This window comes from Chrysemys picta, chromosome 1 (genome assembly GCF_011386835.1).
Source record: "Chrysemys picta bellii isolate R12L10 chromosome 1, ASM1138683v2, whole genome shotgun sequence".
NCBI classification, from domain to species: domain Eukaryota; kingdom Metazoa; phylum Chordata; order Testudines; family Emydidae; genus Chrysemys; species Chrysemys picta.
In genome coordinates this window covers 304,960,887-304,977,238 of record NC_088791.1, presented here as the reverse complement: position 1 = coordinate 304,977,238, position 16,352 = coordinate 304,960,887, and the positions used below count along the sequence as shown (strand labels likewise).

Here is a 16,352-nt window from a genome sequence, read left to right as displayed (position 1 = left end):
TGTGTTCATTTTGGAGTAGCAAGGTATCTATTGCAGACCCCTGTGTCTGACTGGAATCCTTAAAATGGCACCGCCTTCATCTCAAGAGTGAGGAAGATAAGATTCATAGACTGAACATGTTGCTGACAGAAGAACTGGCTTTTCACCTGGATATGCCCTACTAGGCTGAGTTTTCCATTTTTACTTTTCAGCAGAAATCCTTGGATCATAGAGGACAGTCAAAGCAGTTTGGTGTTGAGAAAGGAGGACCTTTTTAAAGGCTTGAGCCTCAGAACAGAGAGGGGGGGAAAGACAAGTAGTGTTCCAGACCTTCTGATCCTTCTGTTTTGCTGGGTCCTAGGTATCATAGAACTGGAAGGGACCTCCAGAGGTCATCTAGTCCAGTCCCCTGCACTCATGACAGGACTAAGTATTATCTAGACCATCCATGGTGCACATGGCTGCCATAGCAAGTCCTCAGTTCTAACCCTTTCTTTTAAATGGGAAGAAAAAGAAGCTATGCTTCATACAGTCAAGCTCTCAAGAAAGGAGCATTCTTATTCCGGAAATCTGTTGCTTGATTTTGCTGGTCCTCTGTTCCTCATTCTGGATTGTGATATTGCTGAATAGTCTTATATAGAGAGAAAATCTGCAGAGGCAGTTCATGATAGAGAAAGGAAGATTAGATTCCATTAAACTGAGTTCTTTGAATGTAGTGCATTTGCAGATCCGCACTGAACTTCTCTTTTCCATTCTTAAGAGTCAGAATAGGAGTTGTATAGGGGGTGAAGCATCTATAAGCCTTTGGTTCTGGAGTGTACAAGCCTCCCCTAATGGTTTTACTACTAACTGTTTTATGGCTTGCAAGGCATGGCACAAAACTCCTACACTGTGGGTCAACAGAGGCAATGTATTTGGTGATGTACATTTACTGGTAAGGATCTTTCTTTTATCTTATTTAATTTAAATAATGACTTGTGCAGAAAATAGTTTAAATTACTTTGGATGACTCATTGCATTTTTAATGTTAATGATATTCCTCTTTTAGATTAATATTTTTATTTTGGTTGATTGAAAACATTATACTGACTGCATCATAGAGCAGTATTGAGAGGCTGTGGAGTACTTAGCTTGATTAAATATGACATTGTTATCAGTGAATGAAGAAACAGCCAACGGTATATGATCCTATATCTCATAATTGTTGCATGCTAAAATTAGTCTATACCTTCAATCTAAGAATTTGTGTAATGTAGTACAAAAATTTCCAATAAAAATTCACTTTTCTTGCACAATTTTGCAGGAATCATAGTAAGATATTGCACATGAGAAATAAAATTGAATAAGTTAAAACATTAACTTTACTGTCAACCACAATGTTTCATAAGTGATCAACCATGCAGCAGGTTTTGGTGAGGTGACTATCAAATCTCAAATACAGTAGTAGTAATGTTGAAATAACATCCCCTATGGTTAATTTTATCATACACTTTTGATCTTAGTCTGTGCATAACACTAATCCTGGTATGTGTGAAGAACTGGAAATAGTGCAGTATGATGGTTTAATTAGTTAAAACATTTGTTTTGTTTTCATTATAGGCCGAATATCACGGTCTATTGTAGAAATATAATTCTGCAGAAATTAGAAATGTCCCAGCTCAACTAGCTAATCTAGGTGATAATAAACAGAATTAATGTGATGATTGCACTATGTAATCAGGCCTCTTTCCTTATTCCTGAAGTTGCTAATCTGCTGTAGTGGAACCTAGCAGGATATATGAAAGAAGCAAAACTAACAGGTTGCTTCTTGTAAGACCCTGTTTTCAGTTGCTTATAACTTTGCTAAACTTTAACTGTTTAGGTTGAAATTTTCCATCCCAGGTACCTGCCTGTGGCTGAATTTTGTTGGGTTATTTCAGCAAATGGTTCTGAAGAATTTGGCTAGGGAAAATAAGTTATTTTAACTATGTTAACAAACAAACTTGCTCTGGCATCAGGGACATGCCTTTTCTTGTGGGAAAATTTACCCAAATTTGGTCGAAAGCCTTTGAAAATCTCAGTTCACGAATGTTCAGTAGAAACTAGCTAGTGTTTGGCATCAAACTGCTACTGTGTGGAATTTCTTCCCTCCCTGTTACATTGGCTTCCAGATGGTTCTGTGATTATCTCTGTATTTCTGTAGGTTTTCCCTGGATGGTGTCCATTGGCTTGCAAGTGCCTCCTGTTCCTTTGGATTACTTGTCCCTTTTGTGTAGTCAACTCATGTGAGCTAGATGACACTGCCCCCTTCATGATTCCTTTAGTCCATTCTTTCTGGTGTCTTTCTGATGGCTGAATCCTCATAGGAGAGCCGGTCTCCATGGCTTGTAGGTTATGACTGAGCTGTTATACTCTGGTTCCTGTTTTTTCTGATTGTTGGCCATCTTCTCTCTGTGGTATCTCCATCTTTCTGGCTGCAACAGGTCTCCCCTCATTGGTATCAGGATTTTGGTCCTTTGTCCTATAGTTGCTGCGCTGGATTGTTTTGGTACCCTTGTGATGGGGTATTCTTGTGTGCCAAAAATGCTAACAACAAGAAACAACCTTGTTTAATAGTCTCTTAGCTGTTTTCACAGCTGATCCTACATTATCATTGATCTGTGTGTACGCTGGGGAGGAGGGGTGGTGGAATTCCTGGAATTTTTCTCTGGGAAATTGGGGTCTGTTGTTGGTGAATACTCTGGAATGCATATCTCACAAAGTGGGCCTTCAGTTTGCCAATCACTGACTTGCTTTTTGTATCAGGCAGGGCATTGACATCCCCAATACATCCACTGTAATCAAGTACTGCTTTCCTTTGAAGGTAAATAAGTTTATTTCCACCTATTCCCATGGTCTGGAGGGCAGCTCATGTGGTAACAGTCTCTTTCAGTTGGCAGTTATCACACAACTGGCAGGTGTCATACCTCTCTGTCAAGGACCGGAGTTGTGTATTCGTTCCCAGCCAGTAAACACACACTCGAGCCCATCTAAGACAGCTGTCAATATCCAGGTATGACATTCTTATGTAATGAGGCGGATAGACAGCTCTGTGTCCTCAAAATGTAATTCCATCCTGCATGCTCAGATTGGTGATACTGGGTATGTATGCCCTGCTCAGGGTGTCATGTACCAGTAATCTTCCTGGACAATATCTGATCTCTATTCTGGTAGTACTTCAGGGCAGGGGCATCTGTTATCTTTTGTTTCAACACGTCAAATGCTTGATTTTGGGGACCAGCCCAGTCCCACTCAACGTTCTGTCTTGTGAGCTGATGTATGGGTTCTGCTGCTGCAACCGGGTGTAGGCAGAACTTGGACAGAAAATTTATCATTCCTATGAAGACCTGTACCCCTTTTCACATCCACTGGAGCCTCTGACTGCATTGATCTTCTTGGGATCTGCTTTCATTCCCCCTTCTGTGAGCAGATGTCCAATCTATGTTATCTCAAGCTGTTTGAGTCACATTTTTTCTGGGTTGGGTTTTATGTTCCTAAACCTGCATCGCTGTAGAAAAGCTTGCAGTTTTCTGTCATGGTCTCCTCCAGATCCAGCTTCGGTATCATTGCTCCCTTCACCTGTAGTGAGGCTAGCATCTGCAATTATTTTAATCCCCAGGCAGCTTTTCTAGCAGTTGGGTGAGTCTTTTCCAGAACACTTCTCATTCTGGGGTTATGCACTATGACATGCACAGCTATCTGTAGCAAGACCAAATAGTGTTGCAAAGGTTAGCATGCTGGATGCTTTATCCAAGCTTGTGCTAAAACGTGTTCCTCGCATTAAAATGTAAAGTTTCTGGCTTTGGAAAGTTCTGGCAAGACATTGTCAATTCTGGGCACTGGATAGTGGCATTTTTTCAGTGACTGGTTCAGTGGCTTTGGGTCCGGTGGCTTCTTTACCACCACCATCTTGCTTATCCAGACTGTATTGGCCTCTACAGGTGCTATGATACCCCTACCTGCTTTGCAGATTTTTGAGCTCTTCATGTATTGAATTAAGTAGTTCCACTGTAATTTGTCTTCATGGTAAGCACATGGGTTCCATTGTGGGGTCTACTTCCAATTGCAGCTTTCCTTTGAGGCACTTGTTGCCTTTGAAAACATCCCCATATGCTTTTAAACTTGTCTCCATTGTGCATGGGGCTCCCCTTTTTGCTTTCTTGCACTGCAGCTGTAAAATTCTGATGCTGCACCCTGATCAGATCCATGGCTTGCTTGGCTGTATTTCCTGAGAGGAATCTGTGGTGCTTTCCATCCACCACTAAAAACTTCAGTTGGTGGCATCTGATATTTTCTGGTTAGTTAGTATGAGACCACATTTTCCTACAGGCTGCATTATGCTCTTGTACAAATTAGTGGGTCTGCTCTCTTTCATGGGTATGTCTGAATCTAGTTCACCCTGAAGAATCATGTTGCAGGAGGCCCTACTATCCACCTGAAATGGTACAGAGCATTACACTATTAACATTATTGTATGCACTATTAACATTATTGTATGCACGGAGATTGGTAGTATTCCTTGTTGCTTTCTTGTCCTGATAACCTGAACCTGATATGCTCTTGGACTCAGCGAGAGAGTCAGAATGTCATCGCTGCTCTCTGTTGTGCCATCCCCCTCTTGTACAACTCTGACTGAATCTTTTGAAGACCTTCCTCTGCTCTTGCACACAATGCTAAAATGGATCAATGTGCCCCATTCCTTGCAATTCTGTCCTAGTGTGGGGTGCTTCTCCTTTGCCCGTTTAGGCTGTCTCCCACAGTAAATGCATCTAACTGTGCATTTGACTGTTGGCTCTCCTTTGCTTTTGTCTCATTGCTTGTACTTCTGGGGGTGTTATGCTTTCTTGGCTTTCATCTTTTCTCTTGAGGCTTCTGCTGCATGCCCCATGTCTAAGCATCAGTCTAATGTGAGATCACCTTCATGGAACAACCACGTCCACAGGTGGTGATCTCAACTCCTGCAGACAATCCTGTCCCAAATCAGGGATTCCATCAAGTCCTCAAAATTACATGTAACGGCCAGTGTGTGTAAGGCTGTAATATGGGAATCAATCCTCTCTCCTTTGCATTGATTTCTAGAGAAAAACCTTTTGCTTCTCAGGGTTTATTTTTCTGCTTTGGGGAGCAGTATGTCCCTCAGACTCCTAGGATTGTTCTGAGGCTTGAAGTAATGTTGAGCTTCAGAGTGCTGCAGACCTCTCTGCCTTACTGCCCAATAAGGTAAAATAAAAATTTTACTTGCCTACTGTTGTCATCCTTCTGCATGGTGAGGTCTACATACAGCTTAAACTCCTCCTTCCACTGGCTTCATCATTGGGCTAGGTTTGTGTCTGCAAAATCCAGGGCTTCAGGCTAAGTTCCATGGCTCATGGTGCCAGGTGCTGCACTTCATAGCTCTCATAGCTCTGCCCTGCCACCATGTTTCATTCACACAGAGTGACACTGAATGCAGATTAAGTAGAACTTTATTAAATCCTGTGCATTGCTTTGTCTATGTGGCTGAGTTGCTTCCAGCCTAACTCACCACATTTCCCAGTTCCACTGATGTCTCATCAATGATGGTCCATCCAGGGAATGTGGGCCCTCTGACTCTAGTTCCAGTGATCATGATATGGGACCAGAACAAACTGTCAGGGCCAGGGGCAGATGGGGTCCAGCTTACAGGGACAGACGCAGAAGGGTTTGGAACCACTAGAGTACACTCCCCTCAGAACCTAGAATGGGATTTAGGATTCCTGAGTGTCAGCATTCCTCTGCTGTCAGCAAATACCTGTGAAACCCACTTGCAAATGTGTGCCTTATAGTAGCTGACCCACATAAAGGATAACAGCCCTCTACTGCTATCAGTGACTCTGTTAGCCTAAGTGGCAGAGGTCTGTGCTGTGGATCTAAAGGTTCCACATGATGGAATTTAATTTGTTTTCAGTTTCCTTTTTTAAAAACCTAGGAAATTCCATGCAAAAAACTACATTAGAAGAACTTTAAGATTGCAAAATCATAAGTTAGAAAAGGTCCTAACTCATTCTCTGATCACCATCTGTCCTGTGCACTCAGTGAAGCTTGGGTCCTGTGGAAAAGAATAGCATGTGATCATGCTAAAGGCTATGATAATTCAGATGCACGAGGAGGCCAGACTGCACAAAGAACTTTAATTCTGGCTTTTCCTAACTTTAACTGTTTGACTTTGCAATTTTAACACTTTTACTTAGTTGTTGTGGATGTAATATATGAAACTTCTGTGAATCCCTTATAGTTTTTCAACAGAATTTATAAATAATCCTTTAAATGTTACTTGCAAAGGAAAATATAATGGTGCCCTTTTTGCTGCTTTTGTTTTACAAAATAGGCTCGAATTGTTTTTCGTCCCTGTCTTTTTTCCACTCTAGGTATGCTAGCTCTTGACTGTGCTGGAGGACTGAAGAGTGGCAGAAGTGCAAATAAATGAGAAGAGGGAGGAATTTCTATTTGGATTGGTTAAAATATTTTTATTTAAACAAGAAACATCTACAGTATTTAACACTAAGTGCTTATGAATGATTGGGAGAAAGGTTCTTTGTGAAATTTTAAAAACCTCCATGCCTTCAATTGAGGGCTCTCAGTACAGTTCTTTAGTTCTCTGCCTAAAACAGAGAACAACATGTGACATTCTATTTCAACAGTACAAAAAAGTTAAATTAAATATTAACCACCCCTCCCCACAATTTCTCAAAATTCGAGCTAAGCAAATAATTGATTTTTGGTTTGGCAGTTGAACTGAAAAATCCTGAAAAAAGATCAGTTTCAAATCAAAACTGACTTTTTTATCACTGAAACAAAACAAAAAATCATCCCGGTTAAATGATGTGATTTGAGTGTTACGTTTCAGGAAAAAAAAAATAGACAAATTATTCACTGAATTTGACCCAAATTTGTGAATAGTTTCAGTGTCCTGAAAAATCCAATTTTTTGGCAAATTTACTATTCACCAAAAAAAAAATTGCCCAGCTCTACTCATAATCTCTTAAACTCTTCAGACTCTCATCATACATCATTAAAAGTTAGTCAGCACGAACAAATTTCACCCCTTTCCAGTGCAGTATGATCTGGCGCCTCTCCCAAACTGCTATACAAGTATATGCATATTATTTAAATTGCATATTTACCCTATTCCTGGTGCTTGTCTTCATTAATAAAGAAAACACAAATAAGAGAACCAAGATGAGAAGCAATGAAGCCTGGGGAGAAGGTTGAAGCTACAGCTCTTCTTTTGGGAGACCTCAGCCCACACCCTCCATCCTCTTTTCTCATGGAGCCATTCCCACCTCTTGTTCCCACAAGGATTAATGACTTTTTGGCTTGTCTGAGACAGTAGACCTCATTTAACCTTTTCCGAGCAAGATCAACAGATGCTACAGTGTGGGATATTTTAGGAAGTTACTGCTATCCTATTAAATTTACCTTTTAAAATGTTTGTGTCCTTGTCTATGCTTTTTTTTTTTTTTTTTAAATTCAGCCCAGATAACGTGAATAGAAACCAACATGAGAGCAGCTCTCTTTGCATGTATGGGGAAAGGGACACACCTTGTGAAAACATGGAAGCTCTCCATGAGCCAACATCACAGATTTATGCCATTTGCTCTAGTGCAATATAAATAGTCAGTGTGTTTTCTGTGTGCATACACAATGAGGAGTCCTTGTGGCACCTTAGAGACTAACAAATGTATTTGGGCATAAGCTTTCCACTTCATCAGATGCATGGAGTGAAAAATACAGAAAGCAGTATAAATATTACAGCACATGAAAAGATGGGAGTTGCCTTACCAAGTGGGACATCAGTGCTACAGTGAGTCTCTTCCAACATGATACTAATAACAGGGCCAGCTCCAGGTTTTTTGCCTCCCCAAGCAAAAAAAAAAAAGGCCAGAGTGCCGCTCCTTGAAAAGTGCCGCCCCAAGCACATGCTTGGAATGCTGGTGCCTAGAGCTGGCCCTGACTAACAATTAGCAATATAGGTAACAAAGTATTGTTATGTACAAGCATTTATTGTATTTCTTCCCCTACCTTGATGCTGATTCCGAGTGTGGATCTGAGTTATGGGAGCTCCAGGTTATGATCATTTCCTTCAGGCAAAAGCTTCCTGTCTGCTGTTGTCAGAAGCCTGACAAAGTGCAAGAGAGATGTCTAACTTGTGTGTGTGTGTGTGTGTGTGTGTGTGTGTGGCTTTCAGGCACTGATCTAGAACATTAATTCTCTTTTGAACATGCTTGGAATGCTGGTGCCTAGAGCTGGCCCTGACTAACAATTAGCAATATAGGTAACAAAGTATTGTTATGTACAAGCATTTATTGTATTTCTTCCCCTACCTTGATGCTGATTCCGAGTGTGGATCTGAGTTATGGGAGCTCCAGGTTATGATCATTTCCTTCAGGCAAAAGCTTCCTGTCTGCTGTTGTCAGAAGCCTGACAAAGTGCAAGAGAGATGTCTAACTTGTGTGTGTGTGTGTGTGTGTGTGGCTTTCAGGCACTGATCTAGAACATTAATTCTCTTTTGAACCAGTGTAAACCAGTAGGCAGCACAGATCTTAAACTTATTAATAAAATGGGTTTGTTTGAACCTAAACCTTTTTGAAATTCAGGGCATTGAATTCTGAATAAAATGTTCATAGAACCTGCTGCAAACAGTAATAGGGAGTGTTCACACTAGATCTAACTAAATTATTCTGGTCTCTGGGTCCAATATAATGAAAAAGTCCAAATGGGTTGGAAGATCCTAAAATGTTGGACACTCATTCTTTTCCTCTCTACTCATCCTCAATCATTCCTTTTCATTTGTGTTTTTTCTCAGCAGGTAAGTATTTAATTTAAAAACAAAACAAAACTCACCTTTTCAATTAGTAGTATTTTAACAAGGTTATCAGAGGACTTGTTTTAAAATAAGATACTAGCTGTGTGAATACAGGGCTTCTTTCCTTGATCTGTCATTCCTACTTTCGTCTCCCTGGTTGAGCCCTTATTTCTCCTCAAGTATTAAGTCAAATGTTTCTTGTAATTTCAGTTTAAATTGCTTTTGTCTTTCCATTATTCAATGATATAAGATTGAAGTGGTTAGAAGTTTAGATTTCTGGTAAACTTTGAACTGGATAACAAGTTTCCTAATGCTCAGAAACAGTAGATATTAGAGTAATAAGAAGCTACTGAAATTACTTTAAAGAGTTATGTTAAAAATCTATAACCACTTAGTGACAAAAATGGTGTAGAGTTTTGCCATTTTTCTGTGTCTAAATCCATCTGATTTAGGCCTCTAAGTACTACCAAAATGTAAAGGTCAAATAATAATATTAAACTGTCTGCCATGCTTATAGCTGCAAAACCTAGAAATTTGGCAAAATATTTTTTTTTAAAATGGGGTTTTGCTCCATGAAAAAAACTCAAGGTTATGGCTTTTTTTTTTTTTTTTTCCTGTGTAGGAAGAGATTTCATATGGTAAAACATGTCAAAAAGCTGGAATGCAAATTTTTTGTGAAATCAACAAAAAGGCAAATGTAGGTTTGCTCAATATGTAAACCACTGCTTTTGACACTGGGGGACGGGCAACGAATAGAATACTTTAATTATCTGTACATTTAAAGAAATTGTCCCATTTTTTTAAAAGACGTACTCCCTTTTTCTCAGGCAGATGTTTGTGAGGTAATATAACTATGCTTATTAACTGATAAGTGAGGTCTAGGTAGCATTATCAGCAAAAATTAGCTGAATTACATGAAGAATAGCTGTATATTTGTAAGAAAATGCAATTTGTGGGGAGGGGGCGAGGAGCCTCCTACAAATTGTCTTTGTTTGCTACTAGCCTGGACATCAGTGGGCTTGAATAGCATGCCACCAGTTCCCTGATCTAATTATTACATACAGCACTGGGTGGGAGTGCTGGTGGGGGTGTAAATGGGAGAAGTTGAGGAGGACAGAAAGTGATAAAAATGTTGCACATTTTATAATGTGGTTGGTTATATGCAGTTTGAGCAATGTGAATTTGATTAGCCTTCAGAACAGATTATTTAATATAAATTATGTTTTTAGAAATCATTATATTGAAATTCAAACTTCATTACTTAAATGGTAATTTTTAACAATTTTAGTTCATTTTTATGGATACTGTGTTTTACCACTAGTTGCCTTCCCGCAGCTGTCAAATGATTATAACATGCTAAAGTAGTAAGTCAAGTAAAGCTGACAGCTTGTTGCAGAAGGAAATGAATGTATCTCTTCATGCTTGGTCAGTTTGACAGTGTTGCCAGAAAACATGGTTTTGAATCAAATAAGAATCACAATATATTTAAGAGTAATACAGATTTCCAGTCTTCCCTTAACTTTGAAAATCATTATTCTTGAAAACTGACATTTGGAAAATTGTTTTTTTGTTTTGTTTTTTTTATTATTGTTGTTGTAAGTAGTTTTTCACATCGGTAGCTCCTGGGAATGTGTTACTGTCTGTTAGTTAATGAAGCGTGGGATGCATGCTGTTTTATAAAACCCCTTTCCATTAAATCAAAAAGATATTGGTAGAAGCCATGGGAAGTATGCATGTATAAGCTCTTCCATTAAAATATTTTCTTTGGACTTGGTAAACATGTAATGTAATTGGTAAAAAGTCAAAGAAGCAAGATTAAGAACATATGAAAATCTGTTGAAAACACAAGAACCCATACAGCATGTAAGCAGTTTTTAATATCTTTGGCAATTTTGAATGGTGTCACCGAAAAATGATCTTTGTTTAACATGGATTGCCAGTATAACAAAGTAAGAGTTTAGTTTGGAAAAAAAGATTTGCAAATAAAGAACAAGTAATACAAATAATTTCTAGATCATTACACTTTTATTATCCTGAATAATTGGAAGGTGTATACTGTATTACTGTTAATATTAACAGATTTATATCTGCTTTTTGTGGTGCATTTTCTGAAACATAGATTAATTGCAACCTGTTAAAACATTAATGCTGCTGCCTAGAAGAATAAATCGTACCAGATAAATGAACAAAATGACATGCTAATAGTAGCGTGTAGTAAATACTTTGATTTGTTCTTTTAGGTTGAAAAAAATAATTCCCTACCCTATCCCAGTTTTACATTACTAATGGTAATGACATTCAAGATATAAATTTGTGGCTTAAATGTATGAAAACATTTCAAAAACAGCAGAAAATACAAAATATAGTTTAACGATAGATTCTGTATTGCTTGCCTGCCCTTCCTTCCTTATAATACAATAAACAGATCGTGTGACATGCAATTGTTATTATTCATTTAAAACATACACGTTTCAAGTCACTTTTTTTTCCCCAGAGTACTTTCAAATTTAAATCTGAGAGTGATATTCATCTGGCTGAGCACCACAAACAAGTTCTATATGATGGGAAACTTGCAAGTAGCATTGCCTTTACTTACAATGCTAAGGCTACTGATGCTCAACTATGCCTTGAATCCTCGCCAAAGGAAAACCCTTCCATTTTTGTACACTCTCCACATGCTCTTATGCTTCAGGTTTGTTTATATTGGTTATTTATTTTCATGTTTTTGTTAATGGAGCTTACAGCAATACAGGCTGCCAAAGTGTGATTGAGGGTCTGTTTCTAATTAGTAGTATTATCTTTTAGTATGTGTAGTCTTTCCTAGGTATCCATTAGCCCCTTTGACACCTCATCTGACTGAGGCTGTCATTTTCTCCATTTAACCCATGGATTTTCCTTCCTTTAGTACTGGCTAACATTTCTGTATCTTTCCTTCAGCATGAAGGACCGCAAACACTGTCGCTTCTATGGCTATCATTAACTATATAACCTATTAATTGTGAGGTGCATTGTTTAGCAAGATGTATGTAACTATACTTCTCCAGAAGTATCTCGTGTGTAGGCCAAACTCTGCCAACACAAAAATTCTGCAGTCTTGCCCCAATCTACATCTTGTATGATGATATAGTATGGTGCTGCCATTGCTGTTTTCATTTAGCATTGCTTTAGTTCTAGATTAACATTTGTTTGTTTTTAAATATGAGTAGCTATCATTCGCACTTAGCTACTTTTTCACTTGTTTTCTTGAGCCAAAATTATTAATGATGCATTAAAGAAATGTGTGTATTACACAATGAACAGTAGTTTGTCAAATTATATGTTGAGGGCTATCAGTTTAATGCTTGCCTTATTTTCCAGCCCAGTCATTTTGAGCGAAATATATAGGTAATGAAACCAAGAAGTTTGAATAGGTCCAGTTTAACATTAAAATTGACCAACTAAAGCATTCTGTGGTTAAAGCATTTTTAATAGGGCTGTGGATTAATTGCAGTTAACTCACGCAATTAACTAAAAAAAATTAATCGTGATTAATCGCAGTTTTAATCACACTGTTAAACTATACAATACCAATTTAAATGTATTAAATATTTTTCTACATTTTCAAATATATTGATTTCAATTACAACACAGAATACAAAGTGTGCACTGCTCACTTTATATTATTATTTTTTATTACAAATATTTGTGCTGTAAAATGATAAACAAAAGAAATAGTATTTTTCAATTCACCTGATGCAAGTACTGTAGTGCAATGTCTTTATTGTGAAAGTGTAATTTACAAATGTAGATTTTTTTTGTTACATCACTACACTCAAAAACAAAACAATGTAAAACTTTAGACCCTACAAGTCCACTCAGTCCTACTTCTCATTCAGTCAATCGCTAAGACAAACATATTTGTTTACATTTATGGGAGATAATGCTGCCCTCTTCTTATTTACAATGTCACCTGAAAGCGAGAACAGGCGTTCGCATGGAACTTTTGTAGCCGGCATTGCAAGGTATTTACGTGCCAAATATGCCAACATTCATATGCCCTTTCGGCCACCATTACAGAGGACATGCTTCCATGCATATGACACTTGTTTAAAAAAAATGCATTAATTCAATTTGTGACCCAATTCTCCCCCAAGGAGTTCAGTGTTCCCTGCTCTTTTACCCACATTCTGACATATCTTTCATGTTATAGCAGTCTCAGATGATGATTCAGCAAATGTTGTTCATTTTAAGAACACTTTCACTGCAGATTTGACAAAATGCAAAGAAGGTACCGATGTGAGATTTCTAAAGGATAGCTACTGCACTTGACCCAAGGTTTAAGAATCTGAAGTGCCTTCCAAAATCTGAGCAGGATGAGGTGTGGAGCATGCTGTCAGATGTCTTAAAAGAGCAACACTCCAATGGGGAAAGTACAGAACCCGAACCACCAAAAACGGAAAATTAACCTGCTGCTGGTGGCATCTGACTCGGATGATGAAAATGAACATGCGTTGGTCTGCACTGCTTTGGATTGTTTTTAAGCAGAACACATCATCAACATGGACACATCCTCTGGAATGGTGGTTGAAGCATGAAGGGACATATGGATCTTTAGTGCATCTGGCATGTAAATATCTTGACACTGGCTACAACAGTGCCATGTGAACACCTGTTCTCATTTTCAAGTGACATTGTGAACAAGAAGTGAGCAGCATTATCTCCTGCAAATGTAAACAAACTTGTTTCTCTGAATGATTGGCTGAACAAGAAATAGGACTGAGTAGGCTCTAAAGTTTTACAGTGTTTTATTTTTGAATGTAGTTTTTTTTTACATAATTCTACATTTGTAAGTTCAGCTTTCATGACCGAGATTGCACTACAGTACTTGTATGAGGTGAATTGAAATACTATCTTTTGTTTTTTACAGCGCACATATTTGTAATAAAAATATAAAGTGAGCACTGTATACTATGTATTCTGTGTTGTGATTAATATCAATATATATGAAAATATAGAAAACATCCAAAATATTTAATTAATAGTATTATAATATTGTTTAATAGTGCGATTTAATTGTGCTTAATTTTTTTTAACTGCTTTACAGCCCTAATTTTTTAATAACACCTTTTGTGGCAAAATGGCCACAGGAACCTTACAGTATGTGTTACTTGTATAGACTTTGTGTGAAACATAACTTTGTGGTGTTTGTTTACATATTTGGATGGCTTTAAGTTATGAAAAGATATTATCTTTATAGCATTTAGATTAAATTGACAGAAAATAAAAAGCACAGTAAATCATTTGTCTTTGAGGTGCCATTGGTAACTAGTTTTTAAATATTAGACATTTATGGTAAAATGTGATAATGGCAAATACAAACTAACACTGAGAAACTTTTTTTTTATTTTTAATATAGGATGTGAAAGCTATAGTAACCCACTCAATTCACAGTGCAATTCATTCGATTGGAGGGATTCAGGTTCTTTTTCCTCTCTTTGCCCAGTTAGACAATCGACAACTAAATGACAGTCAAATGGAAACAACTGTCTGGTAAGCTTATTTCAAGCAATTTACATAAAGTATGCTAGCAACATTTTTCTTTCTCTTGTGGTAATTTGGTTAATATAAATGCAGTGACTTATGTGCGCTCTTCTTTCTGTTTCTAGCATTAAAACATTAACTTTTTAAATGGCATTTACCACTGACTTTTATTTTTCCTGGAAGTGCTCCACCCTTGCCATGCCCCTGCTCTGCCTCTTCCTCCAAGGCCCCACCCTCGCTCCGCCTCTTCCCATCCCCACTCCAACCCCTCCCCCGAGGCCCCTGGCACTAGCTGCTTTCCGCCCTCCCCCAGCTGCCAAACAGCTGTGACTGGTGGGTGCTGAGCACCCACTATTTTTTTCCCATGGGTGTGAGAGTCCCGGAGCATAGAGTCGGCACCTAAGGCATTTACCATGGTACTGTATAATATCGTGCTGAAGAATGCTTTTAAACTAAAGGAAATTCCATAGGAAAATGAAACTAGTGTAGTGCACTAAACATGGAGTTCAATCTACCAGGGGTGCATGTACAAAATATGTATAGTTTGTTAATACCGTAGATCTTGCTTAATTAAAATTCTCCTTTAGTTGGCCTACTATCCCAAATTAACAAAGGACATGGCTCTGGTGAATAAATCTGTTGGAGAAGACTGCACATGCTGTATCAGGATAGAGAGGAGGACCCGGTCTATTAGCCATAAGCACAGCTCTGAGTTACCCAGAATGATGGCTGTGGCTCAGTGCATATCATTAGTGTTGAAGGGCTTGAGCTGTTAGTCAGACAGCACAGATATGACAGTGTACTTTGAGAATTGCCTCTGTGTTTCCCCATGTGTAAGATATGTACAATGGGGATGCTGATATTCAAGAATCTTCTAGAAAACGATGTCTTGCTGGGTGGGTAGGAGCACTCCCCCTCATGGATTTGAATGTTTAGAGTCTGCGCAAGGGCTATGCAACTCAAACCGCTTTCCAGGGCTAATCGTATAGGGGCCTTCTTCCTCTGCCCGGAACATTGGCCAGATGTTTTTTTAATCAACTCTTTTGTGTATTTTATTGTAATTAATAGCTGTGAATATTTTCTAGTCATTTTAGATAGTTCTTTAGGAAGTGTATAAATTGTAAAATTTTCTGCTCTGTTGTGTTTTTAATTCTTAGACACAGAAAATGTACTTCAGGATTAGAATAAATGGGAAATCAGACTTTCAGTTATTTGTAAGTTCAGTGGTATTTTTGAAAGAGTGGTTAACTGAAGAACGGTTAAACTAGTGTTAAAGTAACACCAAACTTTTGACAGACTGTGGAAAATCTTAAATTTTGTGTTCATTTCAGTTGTAAGATAAATTTTCTATATTTCATTCTGTTTCTAGCAGCAAATCCAGTGTGGTGATGTAGTGGCAAATTGTATGCTCCCTTTATAGTGACTTAAGCACCTTTCACTTGAATTGGGTACTGAAATAAAAATGATTTCCAAAAACAGTATTGAAAATTCCTATATTCAATGTGTATATTTTCCAGTACATAGATATAAATTAATCACTGGATTTTCCCTGAAATAACTATACTCTGTTTGTACCACAGTGACATTGATTTGCCCCCCCGCCTCTGCGCTAATCCCTCCATGTTTTACCCAGGTAGAGTAGTTGTATACTTCCGTAGGTGGGATACTCACTTATTGCTAACATAGATTTAATTGTGCTTTGCACATGGTGAATTTTACTTTGCAGTTTGTAAATGCAGAAATGAAAAAATGCTTGGTTTGAAGTAACTGAAGGGAGTATTTATTTATCTGTGAACTTAATAGCATAGAAATAAACAAAATGACCCATTCTAGTTTTAGGAAGCTTTAGATATGACAAAACCTACTTTATATTCAATTTATTAAACTTATTTTGTAGACAGTAAAATAATAAATTGCCCTGACTCTTCTGTATGAAGCACTTAAGTGAGATTATAAATGTGAGTTTTAGAAAACCCTCTTTCACTCTGTGGTTTCCCTAGTGAAAACACTA

At 37.9% G+C, this 16,352-nt stretch overlaps 1 protein-coding gene across 12 annotated transcripts in view; it reads left to right on the top strand.

Moving 5' to 3' along the window:
* The window catches only part of NBEA (neurobeachin), an 823,962-nt gene that overhangs the window by 200,204 nt on the left and 607,406 nt on the right, over positions 1-16,352 (top strand). For all 12 annotated transcript variants that reach the window (XM_065581345.1, XM_065581343.1, XM_065581347.1 and 9 more), the window contains exons 9-10: positions 11,316-11,513; positions 14,217-14,350. In XM_065581345.1, the coding sequence (XP_065437417.1) occupies positions 11,316-11,513; positions 14,217-14,350 (332 nt within the window). The remainder of the gene's footprint in view (positions 1-11,315; positions 11,514-14,216; positions 14,351-16,352) is intronic.